The sequence below is a fragment of the Oncorhynchus masou genome, chromosome 12, assembly GCF_036934945.1.
Source record: "Oncorhynchus masou masou isolate Uvic2021 chromosome 12, UVic_Omas_1.1, whole genome shotgun sequence".
NCBI classification, from domain to species: domain Eukaryota; kingdom Metazoa; phylum Chordata; class Actinopteri; order Salmoniformes; family Salmonidae; genus Oncorhynchus; species Oncorhynchus masou.
Window position 1 is genome coordinate 46,817,506 of NC_088223.1, and position 21,944 is coordinate 46,839,449.

General features: G+C 46.1%; 1 protein-coding gene across 1 annotated transcript; it reads left to right on the forward strand.

Annotated features, from left to right (window-relative positions):
* Positions 1-6,961: 6,961 nt before the first annotated feature.
* ruvbl2 (RuvB-like AAA ATPase 2) lies at positions 6,962-20,882 on the forward strand. The gene is made up of 14 exons (XM_064980793.1): positions 6,962-7,023; positions 7,567-7,621; positions 7,779-7,834; positions 7,975-8,116; positions 15,613-15,742; positions 15,932-15,998; positions 16,478-16,584; positions 16,828-16,921; positions 17,123-17,341; positions 17,544-17,662; positions 19,163-19,282; positions 19,472-19,601; positions 19,964-20,081; positions 20,394-20,882. The coding sequence occupies exons 1-14, from the start codon at positions 7,012-7,014 to the stop codon at positions 20,414-20,416; spliced, it is 1,392 nt and encodes a 463-aa protein (XP_064836865.1). The 5' UTR covers positions 6,962-7,011; the 3' UTR covers positions 20,417-20,882.
* The last annotated feature ends 1,062 nt before the right edge of the window (positions 20,883-21,944 follow it).

Consider the following 21,944-nt stretch of genomic DNA (forward strand, 5'->3'; position numbering starts at 1 on the left):
TGACCTGACTAGATCATAAATGAACAATTGTCCAGACAGAGGCTTGAGTTGAATTGACGGTTTATTAAACCAACTTTACACAGGCTACTGTTTGGGCCGTAGCACACGCCAAAAAGATAACAGATAACCCACAAGCCAATCGTGACCTTCTCTTGGGAAGCCCAGACGTAAGAGAGAGAGAACAAAAAGCTGAACCTGGTCTTAACTTCCAATGCTCCACCCCCCTCCACGCCACTCCGCCAACCACCAGGATGCCCGGCATCAGAACATTCCAGGCATTCCCGTGATTGGCAGATAGCAGGTTGATTGACATGTCGGACCCCGCGAACACCGGGTACTGGTCAGTACAACACAACCACCTCCTAGCCTAACACATAACACACAGCTGTCTGTGCGGGTCGCTACACAGCCCCCCCACCACAAAGTCCCTCGTCCCCGAGGGAACAAACAAAGTCTCTGAAGCGACCCGGAGGTCTCCTTTGCCTGCGTGTCCGTGATGGTCGCAGAGTGCCCCTCTGGGAATCAGGGGATGAAGGCAGGGGGGGGGACAAGGAAGCGGGAACGGGTAATACAGTCCGTGGCTCTGGGGAACCACGCGGTGACACAGGGGGGGAGACAGGGGGAGTGGGCTGTCTGGAGCCTTGTCTGCGGCACCTGAGGGTGGGTGCCTGGAGAATGTCATTGCCAGAGAGGGGAATTGTGGGGGTTCCTGGGGTTTGGGGAAAAGAGGCCCCTCTGTATGGGGCTAACCTGTCCCGGTGCAGTGCCACCTTTCTCCCCCTGGGAGGAAGCTGCACCCGGTACACAACCTCCCCTACCCTCTCCAGGACACTGCAGGGTCCCACCCAGTGACTGTCCAACTTGGGGCATCTGCCTTTTTTCCTTAGGGGGCTGTAGACCCAGACCAGCTCCCCAGCCACAAAGTGCCTTCCCCGGGTGTGCACGTCATAGTTCCTTTTCTGCCTCACACCTGCATTCACCAGCTGCTCCCTGGCGAAGGTGTGGGCTGTCTCCAGGCGGTCCTGGAGTCTCCGGGCATACTCCGGCCCCGGAGGAACATGAGGGCTATCCAGGGGCCGACCAAACGCCATCTCCGCAGGGGTGCGGATCTCTCCCCCAGCATGAGGAGGGCAGGCGTGCAGGAGGTGGAGTCTTGGACAGCGGAGCGGCATGCCATGAGGACCATAGGCAGGTGCTTGTCCCAGTCCCGCTGGTGTTTGGAAGAGACGATGGCCAGCTGCTGTCCAAGCGTTTTGTTGAAGCGCTCCACAAGGCCATCACTTTGAGGATGGAGAGGAGTAGTGCGGGTCTTGTGCATACCCAGCCTCTCACACATGGTGGCGAACACACGGGACTCAAAGTTTCTGCCTTGGTCGCTGTGGATGGACTCTGCAGCTCCAAACCTGCTGAACATCCCCGCTGTCAGGGCGTCGACGATGGTCTCTGCCTCCTGGTCAGGCAGAGCATAGGCCTCGGGCCATTTTGTGAAATAGTCCATGGCCGTGAGCACCCAGCGGTTTCCACTGTCTGTGGTGGGGAACGGCCCAACTACATCCACTCCCACCCTCTCCATGGGAGCCCCCACTGGGAACTGTTGGAGCTGAGCATGAGAGCGGCCTGGGGGCCCTTTCTCGCTGTGCAGTTGTCACAGCGGCGACAAAAGTCCTCCACATCCCTCTTGTGCTGCCCCCAGTAGAAGCCCTGACGGAGACGGCGCAGTGTTTTTGTGACCCCAAAGTGTCCAGTCCCCACCCCCCATGAGTACTCTGGAGCACAGCCTCCCGCAATGCTTTTGGGACCACCACCTGCCACCTCTCCTCTCCCGTAGCTGACTCCTTCCATGCCCGCTGTAGCACGCCATCAGCCAGCCGCAGTCTCTCAAACTTCGACCACAACCCTTTGGTCGCGAGTGAGAGCGCTGTCACCTCTTCCCATGGTGGCCTCACCTGCGCCTCTACCCACTGTAGCACTGGCTGTAGGTCTGTGTCCCGTCCCTGCTGCTGCCGCCATTCAGCCACGTCGACAGTCTGCAGCTCGCAGCAGACCGGCCCGCTCGCCCGACACACTGTGGCACAGACACCCTCCTCTGCCCGCAGCTCTCTCTCCCGTCCCTCTCTCCGTTCACAGTGGCGGCAGCCGTCTGCAGTACAGGGCCGACGGGACATGGCGTCGGCGTTGGAGTGGCGTGCCCCTGCCCTGTGCACCACCGTGAAGTCATACGGCTGAAGCTCCTCCAACCAGCGTGCCACCTGCCCCTCTGGCTCTCTGAAAGACATGAGCCACTGGAGAGCAGAGTGGTCAGTCCTTACAGTAAAGGGCAGACCACCCAGGTAGTACTTGAAGTGTTTGACGGAAGCCACAACAGCCAAGAGCTCCCGCCGGGTGACACAGTAGCGGCGCTCATGTTTGTCAAATGTTTTGCTGAAGTACGCCACCACTCTCTCCCCCTCTGGCCCCACCTGGGCCAGCACCCCACCCATGCCCACATTGCTCGCGTCTGTGTCCAGGATAAAGGGCAAGGTGAGGTCAGGGGGGGCGAGCACGGGGGCCTCGATCAGTGCACGTTTGAGGGTGTTGAACGCCTCCTCACACTCCACTGTCCAAGTGAAAGCCTTGTCCTTCGGCAGCAGGCGGTTCAGTGGAGCAGCAACGCTTGAGAAGCCCCGTACAAACCTCCTGTAGTACGAGGCCAGGCCCAGGAAGCTCTTCAGCTGACGCTGGTCGGTGGGGGTGGGCCAGTCTCTGACAGCCCCTACCTTGTCCTCCATGGTGCTGATCCCCTCCTTCCCCACTCGGTGGCCCAAGAAGGACACCTCTCTCCTCATGAAGTGGCACTTCTCGGGGTGGAGCTTCAGACCTGCGGCAGCCACCCTCTCCAGCACACGCCGTAGCGCCCCCAGGGCTGACTGGAAGGAGCTGCCATGGGCCAGGATGTCATCGAGGTATACCAGACACTGCTGTCGGGGATGCCATCCAGCACCCTGTCCATCAAACGCTCAAAAGTAGCTGGAGCGTTGCACAGGCCAAAGCACAGGACCTTGAACTGCCAGTGTCCTCTGTTAGTGGAGAACGCAGTTTTGGCTCTGGCCTCTGGGGAGAGGGGCACCTGCCAGTAGCCACTGCGGAGGTCTAGTGAGGAGAACCAGGAGGACCCCCTAACCAGGTCCAGCGACTCATCGATACGTGGTATGGGGTATGAGTCCTTCCTGGTTACCTCATTCAGCCGCCTGTAGTCCGCACAGAACCTCAGCTTGCCCCCTTCTTCGGAACCATGACGACTGGCGCCGCCCAGGGGCTGTCTGAGGGCTCAATGAAGTCTGCCCGCTGCATCTCCAACACAGCCTTGTCTGCCGCCTCCTGGCGTGCCAGCGGGATACGGCGGGGACGCATCTTGATGGGTCGAGCATCACCTGTGTCGATCTCATGCTGCACCAGATGAGTCTGACCCACCTCTTCCTCACTCAACGCAAAGCTGTCTCTGAATTCAAACAGCAACTGCCACAACCGTTCCTGCTGCTCGGGGTCAAGACCAACACAGTTCCTCCCCCATATCTCCCTCACTGCAGACAGTGTCCTCTCCTCTCCCATCTGGGGTAGCTGGGCTGGGGGGTTGCGGCCCGGGCTCACAGAGGGCTGTGTCATGGAGGTAGCTGGGGGAATGTAACACACCGCCGTAGGTGACAGGGGGACTGGGGAAAAGTCACACACAGCTGTGGGGGAGGGGGCGCAGCCATGAGTCTCTGCTGCTTTAACTGTTGGAGTAAAGGGTTTGTTGGGTTGAGTGAATGTGACATTAGGGGGAGCCATGGTGACTTCCGTCCCTCCCTGGAAGCTCAGTGTGCCCCTATTTAGGTCTAACTGGCAGCCTGTGCTCCTAAGAAAGTCCAACCCCAGGATACAAGGGTCCTGCACAGCCGCCACCCACACAGGATGACGCACAGTCCTGCCCCCTACTGTCAGAGTCATTATTCCCTTCCCTTTCATGGGTGCCAGCTCACCTGTGACTGTGCGGAGCTGCACAGTTGTAGGCTCACACTGAGTCCAACCTGGCACAATATCTGGCCTCACCAGGGTTACTGTGGACCCAGTGTCCACCAGGGCGGAGCAGGGCACCCCTCCACAGTGACAGGGACATGACAAAAGTCCCCAACACAGGTCCGGCCCACCACAACAACAGGCTCCATCCGCTTGCCCTCGTCTGCTTCTGGGGGAAGTGGAGCCTTGCTTCCCGTCTGTGCCGGTGGGCTCCTCCTGAAGATGATGGTGGTTGGGATAGAAAGCCAGGGGTCCGCACTACCCGGTCTATGCGGACCCCGAGCCGTTTCCCTGAGCTCTGGGGGACATGGGGCAATCTCGGCGCAGATGGCCTGGCTGGCCACAACCCCAGCAGACCCTGGGACCAGGGCTTGTGTTTCGTGCCGCCTGTAGCGACACAGCCCGAATGAGTTTTGTCATTTCGGCCACCCAAGCAGGCTTTTCCGGCTCCGGGCTGCTCTGCCCCCCAGCTCGCACAGAGGGTGTGTCTCCCTGCACCCCCACCAAAGCCCCAGCTGAAGCCCCAGCCCACACCAGCTCCCTCTCCAAAGCCATCTCCAAGGCTGTCTGCAATGACTCAGGATGAGCCAGCTGGGTCTGTATGCGCAGCTCCGTAGGAGAGAGCGCCTGTATGAACTGGTCCCGTGCTAGCTCGCTCTGCACGGAGGGGGGCATGTGAGCATATGCCCGCCGAGAGAGGCTCTCAATGTCATTAGCTAGCACCCGTAGAGGCTCTCCAGGCTGTCTGCGTCTATTACTCAGTTCGGAGCGCAGTAGCCCGGGCTGTACACACTGTCCATAGCGCCTCCTCAGTGCTCCCACTAAAGCACCATAATCATGCCTGTCCTCGGGGCTAATCAATATCAAACAGGCCAGAGCTTCATCCGTGAGGCATAAAGCCAACTGCAGTGCCCTTTCTTCATCCGACCACCCCCTAAAATGAGCTAACAGTTCAAACTGAGCATGAAAAGCTTCCCAATCCGCCTTACCGGAATACTTCGGGGTCTTAACAGATACGGACGCAGCCGGGAACTGGGCGCCGCCATGTTTGTTTACATCCTGAGCCCCAGATTCCTCGTCACGCCGCGTCGACGTCGCCACTTCGGTCCGCCCACCAGAATCCGCGCGAAATACAGACGACGAAGCACTCATGCCCGCTTCAGCCGCCATCGCTCTAACGTCCTCCCTCAAGCGGCCTCTGCGCTCCGACGCCCTGGCGATCTCCTCAGACAGAACCCCGACGTCCATTCACACGCACCTCCTTGGCCATAATCGTCCCCTACCTCCACCTTCACTTTCGGATTCCCTCGACGCATTTTCAATCCCCGTTCTCACCTACGGTAGCTAGCCACATAAGTCAGCTAGCTAGCTGGCTAACTTGTATTAACGTTTTTACTTCTGACACCAATGTAATGACCTGACTAGATCATAAATGAACAATTGTCCAGACAGAGGCTTGAGTTTGCGAATTGACGGTTTATTAAACCAACTTTACACAGGCTACTGTTTGGGCCGTAGCACACGCCAAAAAGATAACAGATAACCCACAAGCCAATCGTGACCTTCTCTTGGGAAGCCCAGACGTAAGAGAGAGAGAACAAAAAGCTGAACCTGGTCTTAACTTCCAATGCTCCACCCCCCCTCCACGCCACTCCGCCAACCACCAGGATGCCCGGCATCAGAACATTCCAGGCATTCCCGTGATTGGCAGATAGCAGGTTGATTGACATGTCGGACCCCGCGAACACCGGGTACTGGTCAGTACAACACAACCACCTCCTAGCCTAACACATAACACACAGCTGTCTGTGCGGGTCGCTACAATATCTTAATAGAAAATGACTCAAGTAAAAGTGAGTCACCCAGTAAAATGCTACTTGAGTAAAAGTCTGAAAGTATTTGGTTTTAAAAATACTTGTAATTAAATATACTTGTAACTAAGAGTACATGTTATTGCAAAAATATACTAAAGTATCAAATGTAAAAGTAAAAGTATAAATAATTTCAAATTGATTATATTAAGGGAACCAGACGGCACAATTGTTTGAATTTTCTTTTATGGATAGCCAGGTGCACAATCCGACACTCATTTTCTCATTTACAAACAAAGCATTTGTGTTTACAGAGTCCTCCAGATGAGAGGCAGTAGGGATGACCAGAGATTTTCTGTTATTGAGTGTGTGAATTGGACCATTTTCCTGTCCTGCTAAGCATTCCAAATGTATTGAGTACTTTTGAGTGGCAGGAAAAATGTATGGAGTAAAAAGTATTTTTGTTTTCTTTAGGAATGTAGTGAAGTAAAAGTTGTCAAAAATAGAAATAGCAAAGTACAGATACCCCAAAAACTACTTAAGTAGTACTCCAAAGTACTTTTACATAAGTGCTTTACACCACTGCTCTTATTCAGAGCGTCTTATGGTGCTATTGTCACGTTAAGAAAAACTGTGAGCTCGGAAATTTCCGACTTCCGACTTCAGTGCTTTCAAGACAACTGGCAACTTAGGAAAAAATTGTTTTTTAAAGCATTGAAGTCGGAGTTTTCCGAGTTCCCAATTGCTTTCAACGCAGCATTACAGTTGAGAGCGCATACATTTTTTTCGTAGCCTACATGAAGACGTTAACGCCTGAATATAGACCCCGTAGCTCGAATGTGATATGCGCAGCCACATAAACATTGGCATTATTAGCCTAGGCCTACTCAAGCAATGCGAAATGTTATTGGTGACATACACGTGTTTAGCAGATGTTATTCGAGGTGTGTTTATGTTATTTGTATTAACTACACAGCCCATTACTGGCACCGACTCTTTATAATACGACGTGTGAATTATATAATCGAAAATAGAATACAAAAAATGTTTTATCGCCAGTTCCAATTCGTGGTTATGCACGCGGAACCTTTCTCATCGATTCAGGTGGCACATCGCATGAAATTTCTCTGCGTACTCACTCAGCAAGCGCCGCATTTTTGCGAACATGGCAGCACAGGTGAGTCGGCATCATGCATTTGAAAAAATAATTAGCAATATCCTCCCCTCTTCTTGAGACCGTAAACTATAGCAGTGTTACATTTATTATGCGAATATGTTGGACTTCTTCGCTTTCTCAGATATTCCCCTGAACAGGATGAAAGTGTTGGGAAGTTATATGAATGAAGCTAGCTAGCTACCGTTAGCTAGCTAACGTGCTACCGTAAGCGTGCTAGAAAAAACTGTATTGTACCTTTTTAGGAGTTGACATAGGAAAAGTGTACTAATTTAATGGCGCAGATAATGTTATTTCTGCAAAGTTGACTACTAGCTTGAGATGCAATGTAATGTTGACAGTTGGCTTAGCAAAGCTAATGCTAGTTATCATTGAATGGCCAGCGGTTTACGGTTTGGGCGAACTTTGTTGTCCTATCACTATGACAACCAATTGATCGACTGAACATATCTAGTTAAGCTCATCGTTTCTATACTTCTCATCGTTAGTTTACTTGCCCAAACTTACCTCAATAATCAGAACTCAAACGTTATCACAATGAAACAGATGGCGACGACGAAGGTTCCAGAAGTCCGTGACATCACCAGGATTGAGAGAATCGGTAAGGGCCACGAAATAACAACGTTAGTAAATTGAACTCCGCTAAGTCCAGAGATGTTTTGCCTTGTATTTAGACAAGTGTCTAAATCATTAACTCAATATTTCACTGTTTTTCCACCTCTTACCTGATGTGACTTCATTTTTGTATTCCCCTTTAGGAGCTCATTCTCACATCCGTGGGCTTGGGTTGGATGATGCTTTGGAACCTCGTCAGGTAAACAACCAACAATCATAATCAGCCTTTCTCAAACTACTGTGACACCACTCAGACACTGGGCCCATGTTTTGTTGTCCCCCTTACAACATCTGACCTGCTTCTCATTCTCTTCCTTCTCTCTCCTCTCCCCCCTCCAGGTGTCCCAGGGGATGGTTGGCCAGCTGGCGTCCCGTCGTGCAGCTGGTCTCATCCTGGAGATGATTAAAGATGGCCACATCGCTGGCAGGGCTGTCCTGATTGCTGGCCAACCTGGCACTGGGAAAACTGCCATCGCTATGGGTATGGCTCATATTATTATGTTAAAGATGCACTATGCAGAAATCACAATGCTGTTTCATGGTTGCTAAAATTCTAATAATAGTTAAATTAATTTCAGTTTGTGACTAAACAAGCAAGTGAAGTGTAGAGAATCATTGTACTATCTAAACCGCTGTGAAATATATTTTCGCACCCAAAATGATTGTATTTTCAGCTGTTTTGAAGCTGGTGTACAAAACTGAAAGTAAAAGACGCAAAAACATTAGAATGTGAAGCATAGAAATAGTGCGCATAGAAAATACACTGCTCAAAAAAATAAAGGGAACACTAAAATAAGACATCCTAGATCTGAATGAATTAAATATTGTTATTAAATACTTTTCTTTACATAGTTGAATGTGCTGACAACAAAATCACACAAATTATCAATGGAAATCAAATTTATCAACCCATGGTGGTCTAGATTTGGAGTGACACTCAGAATTAAAGTGGAAAACCACACTACAGGCTGATCCAACTTTGATGTAATGTCCTTAAAACAAGTCAAAATGAGGCTCAGTAATGTGTGTGGCCTCCGCGTGCCTGTATGACCTCCCTACAACGCCTGGGCATGCTCCTGGTGAGGTGGCAGATGGCCTCCTGTGTGATCTCCTCCCAGACCTGGACTAAAGCATCCGCCAACTCCTGGACAGTCTGTGGTGCAATGTGGCGTTGGTGGATGGAGCGAGACATGATGTGCTCAATTGGATTCAGGTCTGGGGAACGGGCGGGCCAGTCCATAGCATCAATGCCTTCCTCTTGCAGGAACTGCTGACACACTCCAGCCACGTGAGGTCTAGCATTGTCTTGCATTAGGGGGAACCCAGTGCCAACCGCATGGTCTCATAAGGGGTCTGAGGATCTCATCTCGGTACCTAATAGCAGTCAGGCTACCTCTGGCGTGCACATGGAGGGCTGTGCGGACACCAAAGATATGCCATCCCACACCATGACTGACCCACCGCCAAACCGGTCACCGGATGATGTTGCAGGCAGCAGATCGTTCTCCACGGCGTCTCCAGACTCTCACGTGTGCTCAGTGTGAACCTGCTTTCATCTGTGAAGAGCACAGGGTGCCAGTGGCGAATTTGCCTCCTCCATGTCTACTGATGTACTGGCCTGTCTCCTGGTAGCGCCTCCATGCTCTGGACACTACGCTGACAGACACAGCAAACCTTCTTACCACAGCTCGCATTGATGTTCCATCCTGGATGAGCTGCACCACCTGAGCCACTTGTGTGGGTTGTAGACTCCGTCTCATGCTACCACTAGAGTGAAAGCATCGCCAGCATTCAAAAGTGACAAATATCAGCCAGGGAGCATAGGAACTGAGAAGTGGTCTGTGATCACCACCTGCTGAACCACTCCTTTATTGGGGGTGTCTTGCTAATTGCCTATAATTTCCACTTGTTGTCTATTCCATTTGCACAACAGCATGTGAAATTTATTGTCAATCAGTGTTGCTTCCTAAGTGGACAGTTTGATTTCACAGAAGTGTGATTGACTTGGAGTTACATTGTGTTGTTTAAGTGTTCACTTTATTTTTTTGAGCAGTGTATATTCCGCAGGCCTCCCGAATGGCGCAGCGGTCGAAGGCGTCACTACAGACCCATGTTCGATCCCAGGCTGTGTTGCAGCCAGCTGCTACCGGGAGACCCATGAGGCGGCGCACAATTGGCCTGACGTCGTCCGGGATTAGGGGAGGGTTTGGCCGACGTTGTCCCATCCCAATCTAGCGACTCCTTGTGGTGGGCCGGGTGCATGCACGCGGTCTTCGGTCGCCAGCGGTTGCCAGGTGTTTTCTCCGACACATTGGTGCGGCTGGCTTCCCGGTTAAGCAAGCAGTGTGTCAAGTAGCAATGCAGCTCGGCACATTGCTACTTGGCGCATTGTAACTACAAATTATATATCAAGAAAAAGGGGCAGAAAAAATATAGCATCTTAATCTTTCTTTTAATGAGAATGACAGATCTGTGAATTTTAGCGGGTCGCCCAAGAAGTTACATATTGCAGCTTATACCCTGACTACACTGCTCACGTCGCACGAGCGTTGCAAAATAACATAGTAATCTATGTTGTTCAATTATTGCACCCACACTGCTCGCGCGTGTCAACGAGCGTCTGCGTTGCCAAGGTCGAAAATATTTGTCATTTCTGTTGCCGGTAGTCGTGGTAATACAATTAAAGTTTAGTTGCCAATCACCATATAAGTCCAAAGAAGAAAAAGCCTGGAAGGATGAGAGATGACTAGAAACGATTCGGTTGACCATTTTATGTGTGGATTAATTGTCGGAGAAGAGGACCTTGTGCATTTCAGGTAAAATAACAACTTCATGTTTATATCCCAGGACAAATTAGCTAGCAAGTGCACGCTAACTAGTTAAATTGACATAAATGTTTAATGCTTTTCGACCTGTCCCCAAATTGTCATTGGTTCAAAGTTTGTTTTCATATTTTAACCTGTGTCGTGATTGCGTTTGGTGTATGGGGACAACATTTATGCACGATGGCGCACACGCTCAGCAGGTTTGGGTTCCGTGTTAGGGCTGTCCCCAGCAACAACAAAAAAAAGATTGGGTGACCAAAAGTCCTCTGTTTTTTAACCGTGCATTTTTCCGTTTCTAGTCATCCTAAAATAATAACAATAAACTATATGCACCGAGCTTGTCTGAAGCTTTACGCCTCCAGTTTGATGAAATAAGACAAATGCCTCAATCTGGTTAACCAGAAGGGATAATTTGACCTGACCCAACTATTCTCCTCTCGGTCCTGCTGTCTTTTGCAGATTCTGCCATTATTCTCCTGAAGTTGCCAGTAGGTAATAGGCTACATGAGGAGTTGGCAACCGTAGTCATGTGGAATGCCAATTTTTTTAACCATTTATACCATTCTGCGTGCCAGTTATGGTTTTCAAATGCACTTTTTCATGACAGTTTCCTTTGATTTCTAATAACGTCTTCATATCTCAAATTCATTGTCATGAGGTTAATCAAAATTCTATCCAAATCAAATGGAAAATGATTCAAACCTACAGACTTCCATTGTCAACTATGTAAAAATAGCCTACATACAGCCAACAAATAAAGATGTTTTAGCCTGCAGGTAGAAAATATCCTGATGGAAATAAATATCCTAAAAATCACATTGGCTACACATGGCCTGTCTGCAACAAACTTGAAACATTGTATCAACTATTAACTTCTGCCCTATTTGTGCAAGGGATTAAAAAGCCGTGCTTGACTTGGGTAGGAGCTCACTGGAGCTGAGTACCAGCGCCTGAAATGTTCTACTGCTTGAGCTCCCGTTCATCTTATAGAATATTAGCTCAAAGTATTCTGGAGCTCTTGCATCTAAATATAAACAGTACCGGAACCTATTTCAGTCCAAGTCAAGCATTGATATGTTTCCACTGGATCAGAGCATGACATTTTTTCTTTCACGCTGAGTGGTTATCAAAAGGGAGAGATCTGGAAATATTTTTCAAATACATTGAGAAACTATTGTAATTCTCAATGGATGTAAAAACAGACTTTGTTTGCTTGCTGTTTGAGGTGATGAAAACATTACTTTGAGAAGCTCTACAGGTCATTAGGCCAATCAGAAATACTATCAGATCCCCAAATGGGCACATTATATACATTTGCACATAGGCCTACTTCTATGCGTGCGCGGCCTTACTCAACATTGACTGGAGCGCGCCAAAGAGAAGACTGACGAAATTTACAACCTAATTCCATCGTAAATGGAATTAAAATAGACCAAAACTTGTTTCTCACAAGTTTAGCATAGCATAAGCACTCTGCAAACAGTTTGTCCACTCTGACAATGTTAACAGGAAGACTGGAATAAGAATATTGAATGATTTTACAGAAATTACCAGCTGCATTAAGTACTGCAGTACATCTCCTCCTCATGGACTGCACCAGACCTGCCAGTTCTTGCTGTGGGATGTTACCCCACTCTTCCACCTGCAAGTTCTATGACATTTCTCGGGGGAATGGCCCTAGCCCTCACCCTCCAATCCAACAGGTTCCAGACGTGCTCAATGGGATTGAGATCTGGGCTCTTTGCTGGCAATGGCAGAACACTGATATTCCTATATTGCAGGAAATCACACACAGAACGAGCAGTATGGCTGGTGGCATTGTCATGCTGGAGGGTCATGTTAGGGTACCACATGAGGAAGGAGGATGTCTTCCCTGTAATGCACAGTATTGAGATTGCTGGCAATGTCAACAAGGTCAGTCCGATGATGCTGTGATACACCGCCCCAGACCATGACGGACCCTCCAAATCGATCCCGCTCCAGAGTACAGGCCTCGGTGTAATGCTAATTTATTTGACGATAAAAGCGAATCCGACTATCACCCCTGGTGACACAAAATCGCAACTCGTCAGTGAAGAGCACTTTTTGCCAGTCCTGTCTGGTCCAGCGACTGGGTTTGTACCCATAGGTGACACTTGCCGGTGATGTCTGCCTTACAAACAGGCCTACAAGCTCTGTCAAGCCTCTCTCAGCCTATTGCTGACAGTCTGACCACTGATGGAGGGATTTTGCGTTCCTGTTGTAACTCGGGCAGTTGTTGTTGCCATCCTGTACCTGTCACACTGGTGTGATGTTCGGATGTACCGATCCTGTGCAGATGTTGTTACACGTGGTCTGCCACTGTTAGGACGATTAGCTGTCCGTCCTGTCTCCCTGAAGCACTGTCTTAGGCGACTCACAATACGGACATTGCAATTTATTGCCCTGGCCACATCTGCAGTCCTCATGCCTCCTTGCAGCATGCCTAAGGCACGTTCACGCAGATGAACAGGGACCCTGGGCATCTTTCTTTTGGTGTTTTTCAGAGTCAGTAGAAATGTAGATATTATGTAGATATTCCATTAAAAATCAGCCATTTCCAGCAACAATAGTAATTTACCACATTAAGTGTGTGTGTATACATACCTACAGTTGAAGTCAGAAGTTTACATACACTTAGGTTGGAGTCATTTAAAACTCGCTTTTCAACCACGCCCCCAAAAAATTGTGGAAAGTCGGTTAGGACATTACTTTGTTCATGACAAAAGTAATTTTTCCAACAATTTAGACAGATTATTTCACTTATAATTCACTATCACAATTCCAGTGGGTCATAAGTTTACATACACTAAGTTGACTGTGCCTTTAAACAGCTTGGAAAATTATGTCATGGCTTTAGAAGCTTCTGATAGGCTAATTACCATCATTTGAGTCAACTGGAGGTGGACCCGTGGATGTATTTCAAGGCCTACCTTCAAACTCAGTGCCTCTGCTTGACATCATGGGAAAATCAAAAGAAATCAGCCATGACCCCAGAAAAAAATTGTAAACCTACACAAGTCTGGTTCATCCTTGGGAGCTATTTCCAAACGCCTGAAGGTACCAAGTTCGTCTATACAACCAATAGTACGCAAGTATAAACACCATGGGACCATGCAGCCTCATACCACTCAGGAAGGAGGCGTGTTCTGTCTCCTAGTGATGAACGTACTTTCTTGCGAAATGTGCAAATCAATCCTAGAACAACCGCAAAGGACCGTGTGAAGATGCTGGAGGAAACGGGTACAAAAGTATCTATATCCACAGTTTAACAAGTCCCAAATTAACATAACATGAAAGGCCGCTCAGCAATGGAGAAGCCACTGCTCAAAAACCGCCATCAAAACAGCTAGACTACAGTTTGCAACTGCACATGGGAACAAAGATGGTGAATTGTGCTCTGGTCTGGTGAAACAAAAATTTAACTGTTTGGCCATAATGACCATAGTTATGTTTGGAGGAAAAAGGGGAAGGCTTGCAAGCCGAAGAACACCCATCCCAACCTTGAAGCACGGGGGTGGCAGCATCATGTTGTGTTGGTGCTTTGCTGCAGGAGGGACTGGTGCACTTCACGAAATAGATGGCATCATGAGGGTAGAAAATGATGTGTATATATTGAAGAAACATCTCAATACAACAGTCAGGAAGTTAAAGCTTGGTCGAAAATGGGTCTTCCAAATGGACAATAACCCCAAGCATACTTCCAAAGTTGTGGCTTAAGGACAATAAAGTCAAGGTATTGAAGTGGCCACCGCAAAGCCCTGACCTAAATCCTATAGAAAATGTGTGGGCCGAACTGAAAAAGGGTGTGCGAGCAAGGAGGCCTTCAAACCTGACTCAGGTACACCAGCTCTGTCAGGAGGAATGTGACAAAATTCACCCAACTTATTGTGGGAAGCTTGTGGAAGGCTACCTGAAACCCTTGACCCAAGTTAAACAATTTAATGGCAGTGCTATCAAATACTAATTGAGTGTATGTAAACTTCTGACCCAATGGGAATGTGATGAAAGAAATAAAATCTGAAATAAATCATTCTCTCTACTATTATTCTGACATTTCACATTAGAATAAAGTGGTGATCATAACTGACCTAAGACGTGGACTTTTTTACTAGGATTACATGGAATTGTGAAACTGAGTTTAAATGTATTTGGCAAAGGTGTATGTAAACCTCTGACTTCAACTGTGTGTGTTTGTGTGTGCTGCTCGAGTAAAACATATACAGTCTCGGTTTACCAACAACCTATCCAAACAATCGACCAGTCGTCTAATTGGGTGCAGCCCTATTGCAGTTTTAAATCTCTCTTGATTACAGCTGTCTGATTTTATGTTTTCTCCATCAACTTATTCTGTTCCTGGTTTTCTTTCTCATCATTCTAATGACTGTTTTTTTTTTCTGTTTCATTAATGGGACTTGCGAAAGAGAAAGTCCCCACTTTAAATATTGTAATTATCATTTCTGACTTTACTGTTATTCAGCACGCTACTCTTAAACCGTTTAAGCTTTGAAACGTTTAGACTGGTATGTATTAAGTTACTATTATTCAACTTTTTGATAACATAAACTTATTACATTTTTCTACCTAAAAAAAAAAAAACTCGCCAACATTCATGGGATTTCTTCAACGTTCTAAAGATCTCATTGTTAAAAACACCCAGACAACCAACATTCTATTCACTGTAAAAAATAAATAAATTTAAAGACAGTTTTTTACACATCAGCTACATTGACCACCTTCCCAAGAAGTTTGACAAACTTAGTGGGTGTTGAATCTTAGTCTACTTCTCTGATTTTCACATCTAAAATCATAACAGAAATATCTTATACCGATCAAACGTTACAGCTGTTTTTGTAACCGCATTGACTACATTAAAGAAATCACTGTCATTTTGACCACTTTCCCGACTAGTTAGAGCCCATTAAATAGAGCGTTACATCTTAGTCTGCTTTTCAAATTTTAAATCAGAACACTTCTTCCACTACCACAAATAATTTTAAAAAGCTAACTCAAGTCCCAACATTTTTCTTCATGGTGAGTTAAGCATCATCAAAATAGATTTGATGAAAATTATTTGGATTTACCTGTTTATTTGACTCTGTTGATGATGGTGATTCCTCTCTTGCCTGTCCAGGTATTGCCCAGTCCCTTGGCACAGACACCCCCTTCACAGCCATGGCCGGCAGTGAGATTTTCTCTCTGGAGATGAGCAAGACCGAGGCCCTCAGCCAGGCCTTCAGGAAAGCCATCGGAGTCCGGATCAAGTGAGTTCAGGCTTCTTCTCAGTTTACTTTATTGGCCTAATTTAGGAATTTGTTGTGTTTTTAAGTTAACAATCAACATTTTATATACCATTGTGTGTGAGAACGAGGGAATGGAGTATACATTAGTATTTCGTTTTGGTATGTTTTTGTTCTCAAATTAATTGATAGTCATGGCGTGTGTGTTTGCAGAGAGGAGACTGAGATCATTGAAGGAGAAGTGGTGGAGATTCAGATTGACAGACCAGCCACTGGAACGGTGAGTTCTGACTCAGCCCCCCTCTCAGCTCTCTCTCTGTGCTCTGTCTCCCTATGTTTAGTGTGAGTCATACTCATAAGGTGTATATTGGAGAGATGTACTGATGGTCCAATTGAATTTGAGACTGTGATTGTCTTCTAATAAGACTCTCAATCCTTTAGAGAGACAGATTGGTGATAAGAGAGAAACGGGTCTCTTAGTATTTAATTTAACAGCAGCAGCCTTAATATAGATGCGTATCACCGTGAAAGGATATTCATTTTAGGGAGTTGATAATATGATTTCTGGTTTGGAATATTTTGACTAAACAATGATTCATACGTTATTTAAACTTCAGTGTTCATTCGTTGCTCAATACATCACACAGCAGCAGAGTTTTTAGCACACTTGAGTTTAAAGTATCAAACTAAATGTTTTGTCACCTATACCATCTTTCCCACTTCCCAGTACACTTTCTAACCTGTTGTTGCCGCTTGTAGGGTGCAAAAGTGGGTAAGCTGACCCTGAAGACTACAGAGATGGAGACTATCTATGACCTGGGCAGTAAGATGATCGAGAGCCTCAGTAAAGAACGAGTTCAGGCAGGGTGAGTTCTTCTAAAGTCTAGTACACACTCATCACTGAGACATAACAAATAAAACAGCATTAGTTATTGGACAGGTCCGGGTAGACCCTCCCGGTTTTAGTCGGTTTTCCTTCACTTGGTGCCTAATGAACACGATAAAGATCTTTATTCTGCACACTGTGGTATTATGACTTTGAGTTCATTCATTCAGCTCTATAAATCCAAAGACTTCACCTAATGTGCTGATCTCCCACTCTTTCCCAGGGATGTAATCACCATTGATAAAGCCACAGGGAAGATTAGCAAGCTGGGCCGCTCCTTCACCAGAGCCAGAGACTACGATGCTATGGGAGCACAGGTACATATTGGTCCTAGACACTTGTGTTTACAGTGGCGCAATACAACTGAACATTGAATCAAGCTCCACTGAGTTATAGTCAGCAGCACTTGCTACCATGACTTTCTCTGTGTTAAAGTGAATTTACGATTGCCTAGGATTCATGTTTAATTATGGCTTCTGTGAGAGAAAAAATCTACTGTTTGCGTTGTGCTTCTCCAGACACAGTTTGTCCAGTGTCCTGAGGGGGAGCTACAGAAGAGGAAAGAGGTGGTGCACACAGTGTCCCTCCATGAGATAGATGTCATAAACAGCCGTACACAGGGGTTCCTGGCCCTGTTCTCTGGTGATACCGGAGAGATCAAGTCTGAGGTCCGCGAACAGATTAATGCCAAGGTGTCTGAGTGGAGGGAGGAGGGCAAGGCTGAGATCATCCCTGGGGTGAGTGTGTGTGTTTGGTGGTATCCAAGACAGACTAAGCCTACTCATGGACTTAAAAAGCTTGCTCAATTCTCCATTGACAGTGTTTTTTTTTAGTCCAGGACTAGACTTAATCTATGCCTGGAAAACTGGCCTGAAATAGTCCGTGTTTAATGTTCAATTCAAAGCATTTCTTGAGTGAGTTCTTCATTTGTCATTCCAGGTGCTGTTCATCGACGAGGTGCACATGCTGGACATGGAGTGTTTCTCTTTCCTGAACCGAGCCCTGGAGAGTGACCTTTCACCTGTCCTCATCATGGCCACCAACAGAGGCATCACACGGTAATCTTCTACCCTACAGTCTTCGACTGCTCCCACTATCATCTGGGTGTGGATATGGGCCACAGAAAGAACATGTTGGTGACATGTTTAGAACCAGCGTAAAGATAAAATATAATTTTGCCAGTAGTTTAAAGGGGCAATATGTGATTGGTTCATCCATTTTTAGAAGTTTAAATAATGATACTGTTTATACCATTTATTCTTGGAAGAATATAACTTAAGTCTAGCCTCATTAGTTTAGAACCCAAAATATAAGCTTGTTTTACTCCACAGTTTGTGAACAATGGGTCAATCATAGATGATTTCAATCCATTTCTGACTGACACCCCTTTTGATTTGAACGAAACCTTCCATACATGTTTGCCCATTTCTGAAGTGGTCAGAAAGTTACTTTTTGGACCTGAATGCCAAAACAGGAGAGTGCTCAAAGTTGACCCATTTTGCATACCCCACCCTACCATGAGACATCCATGTCTTCATCACTGAATACGATAAACAGTCAGTCTGTATTTTTTTATTTTTACCTTTTAACATCCATGATCTAAAAATGTTCGTTCATATACAGTTCCGTGAAAAGGTATTTGCCCCCTTGCAGATTTTTTAAAATATTTTTGCATATTTTTTTACAGTGAATGTTATCAGGTCTGATGGAGCCTCCCGAGTGGCGCAGACGTCTAAGGCACTGCATCGCAGTGCTAGAAGCGTCACTACAGATCGCATCGAGCTTTAGCGACACCTTGTGGCGGCCGGTTGCATGCACACTAACTTTGCTCACCAGCTGTACAGTGTATCCTCCAACACATTGGTGCGGCTGGCTTCCGGGTTAAGCGAGCAGTGTGTCAAGAATCAGTGCGGCTTGGCAGGGTTGTGTTTCGGAGGAAGCATGGCTCTCGACCTTCGCCTCTCCCGAGTCTGTACAGGAGTTGCAGCGATGGGACAAGACTGTAACTACCAATTTTATATCACGGGAAAAAGGGGTACAAATTTAAATGAAATAATTGTGATGCAGAGCAGAATTCATGGTTCCTTCAATGATGGAAAGTTTTCCAGAGGTAGCAAGCATCTCCAAACCATGAGGTTGTTACTGTAGAATTTAATGTTTGGTTCTCGAGACATAACGGGGCCCATGTCGTCCAGTTCTACCACAGGCAAATATGTATGGAAGGTTTTCTTCAAATCAATAGGGATGTTGTCAGAAAGTGATTGAATTCATATAGAACGACCTCAGTGAAATTATAAACAAACACTGTATAGCATCAAACATGGTTAACTATGATATCATGGATGGTCCTTAAATCAATAGCCCTGTCTATGAATTTGAGATTGATTCCATTTCACCAGGCCCGTCCCTCAGCTGTTTACTGAAACAGAGGTGGGGTGGTGAACGCTTTATTGTTTGGACTGCAGATTGTCCGTTTAAAGTAGTGCTTCTCAAGAACTTTCCTTGGCCTCAAATCGAATGTGTGGTAAATACTTTCTCCAACCCCTCTGTTCTGTCAGTATTCGAGGCACCAACTACCAGAGTCCCCATGGTATCCCTATAGATCTACTGGACCGCCTCCTCATCATTGCTACCTCCCCCTACACTGAGAAAGAGACACGGCAGATCCTCAAGATTCGGTAAAAATCACCCCTCTAACACTCCAAGCCAGTGCTTTAGCAAGCAAACAAGCTGCACCATGACTGACATGATTTAAGTTTGCAGACAGTCTGCAAAGTGATTGAAATTTCTGTTCAAGGCTGATTCTGGATGAAAACCTATTCCCATATTGGACTGAAACACCGTTTCTATTCTGTGTCCCTGTCCAGGTGTGAGGAGGAGGATGTGGAGCTGAGTGAGGAGGCTCACACTGTCCTGACACGTATCGGCCAGGAGACATCGCTGCGTTACGCCATCCAGCTTATCAGCACTGCAGGCCTGGTGTGTCGCAAGCGCAGGGTGAGTCTCAGCCAATTCATTCATATACACACTTACCTAGTGATGCACGGGGTGAGCCAAGCTTCTCACATCCATACACAAACTGATGTAAGAATTACTCTGAATTCTCTCTGCATTCCAAACAGTCACATAGTATGCATTCTCATGTTTGTTTCTCCTTATATATCCTTATTTTAACTGCTTCATTGTTTAATGCATTTTATATTCATTCAAGTATAATTCATTTATTGAAAGACAGAACTAGCAGATAGCTGGGCAGGACACCCCTAGTCCCCTTGATTACTGCTTTCTTGCTGTGGAACCATTTCTATGTTGATGCTGGGAGTTGCCAGTGTGTGATAATGTTTGTGCTTCTCTCTCAGGGAACAGAGGTGCAGGTGGAGGACATTAAGAGGGTCTACTCTCTCTTCCTGGACGAGTCCAGATCCTCACAGTACATGAAGGAGTACCAAGATTCATTCCTTTTCAATGAAACAACACGTGAGTCTGCTGTTCATCTGTCTGTTTGTCATAGAGCAGTGTTTCTTAATCCTGGTCCTGGGGACCCAAAGGGGTGCACATTTGTTTTTGCCCTAGCACTACACACCTGATTCCACTTAGACCCAGTTCCAAAGCTGATGAAGTTCCTGTATTGTGTGAGGTGGACATTTGGATTCTTAAAGCAACTTTGATAGAACTTGTCAAATGTTTTCACTGTAAGTTGACAAGGTCATAAAATGCGTGAATAGATGTACTTTGAGGGCAGGTGTAATGGGTATAGTGACTCTTACTGTATCTCTTTTTGATTTTCAGAACCTACAATGGACACCTCTTAATTGATATGGACTGCAGATACTTTTTATAGCACGTTCTCCTGTGAAGTTCTTCTGTTTTTTGTTTTGTTGCCATACTCCATTTCTCTGATACTGTGTTGACTTAGCTTTGTCTTTAAATGCCGTTTATTGTTTCATTGAGTTAAAATGTACACACGACCTTCTTTTTGATTAAATGTTGTTTTTCTCATAGATTTTATATAATTGCCTAAAATGTAGTGTTGTCATGCATTGATTTACAACGCTTAACTTCATGAAACAAAGGCAATGTTCTTTTAAAGAGGTGAGTAAAATGTTTTTGATTTGAAAGAAATACATTTTCTCTTTCACAAAGACCTCAAGTGCTATGTACAATACATCCACCTTCTCCCTACTACAAAGCTAGCCTCATGGGGTACCCCTTTTGTTACATCAGGATGTGGTGTGCTTTTTATTTTTTATTTCGAAATAAAATTAGTATCTCAAAGACCGAAGTTGGCACTGCCTCTTTCGTCTGTGCAGCTGTACTGTAGATGGCAGTGAAGGACCATGTCCATCTCTGAAGCACAAGGGTCCTCTGGCTCGTTACAGGTTCTTCATTAGAGCTGGAAATTGCCGTGGACCTCACAATATATTATCACAGTACTTGGGTGCTGATACCAGTGGTGGAAAAAGTACCCAATTGTCATACTTCAGTAAAAGTAAAGATATGTTAATAGAAAATGACTCAAGTGAAAGTCACCCAGTAAAATACTACTTGAGTAAAATTGTAAAAGTATTTGGGTTTTAAATATACTTAAGTATCAAAAGTAAATGTAATTCATAAAATGTACAAAAGTACTGGCTGATACAATGTGTATTGTGATTTCATATTCCGAACCTACTGCTCACTGTTTGCAGCAGAGAGATGAGAGCTCATGAGAAAATGTGTATCAGTCACGGAAATAAAAGTCCTGAAAAGGATGACACATGCTGAAGTTTTGGCGCAGAAAGATCCGACTAGCGCTACCTAATGCTACCTAGCACAAAAAATATAGATATCAATATGTCCTAATATATTATGTTACTATCGATTCTGTTTTATCACTTCATTATAGAAGTCTATCCTTTGATTCATGTGTTGGCATTTAATTATTGATTAATTACATTAAGTGGATGGAGGCGCAAAGCATCTACTGTGATATGAGAGAGACCATAACGGGCCAAGACTAGGTAACATTCTAAAGGAAATTGCTTACGTTGAATTAAATCTGTACTAACTATGAAGTTAGTATTGAATCCATTAGTTCATGTAATCCAGTTTGTAAAGGCAAGACATGATCTTAGTATATAAGGTTTACCTATGCAGTTAGATTGACCCCCCACTACCTTCAGAGATATTGTGGATTGATAGACGGACACAGGGATGCTTTAAGATAGTCCAACCGAGGATCATTTGGCTATTTTATTTAGACTTTTAGGACCCTTGCAGGTATCCCAAAAAAATGAAACATTGAATATGGCCTTAACACTATAAGCCTATAGAAATGCATTGAATGACAGATTCATAAAA

Bases quoted from the DNA above. Each gene is read 5' to 3' on its own strand.
- ruvbl2 (XM_064980793.1), top strand. The intron at 16,585-16,827 runs GTGAGTTCTTCT...ACTCTTTCCCAG, and splicing joins AAAGAACGAGTTCAGGCAGG to GGATGTAATCACCATTGATA. The intron at 17,342-17,543 runs GTGAGTGTGTGT...TTGTCATTCCAG, and splicing joins AGGCTGAGATCATCCCTGGG to GTGCTGTTCATCGACGAGGT.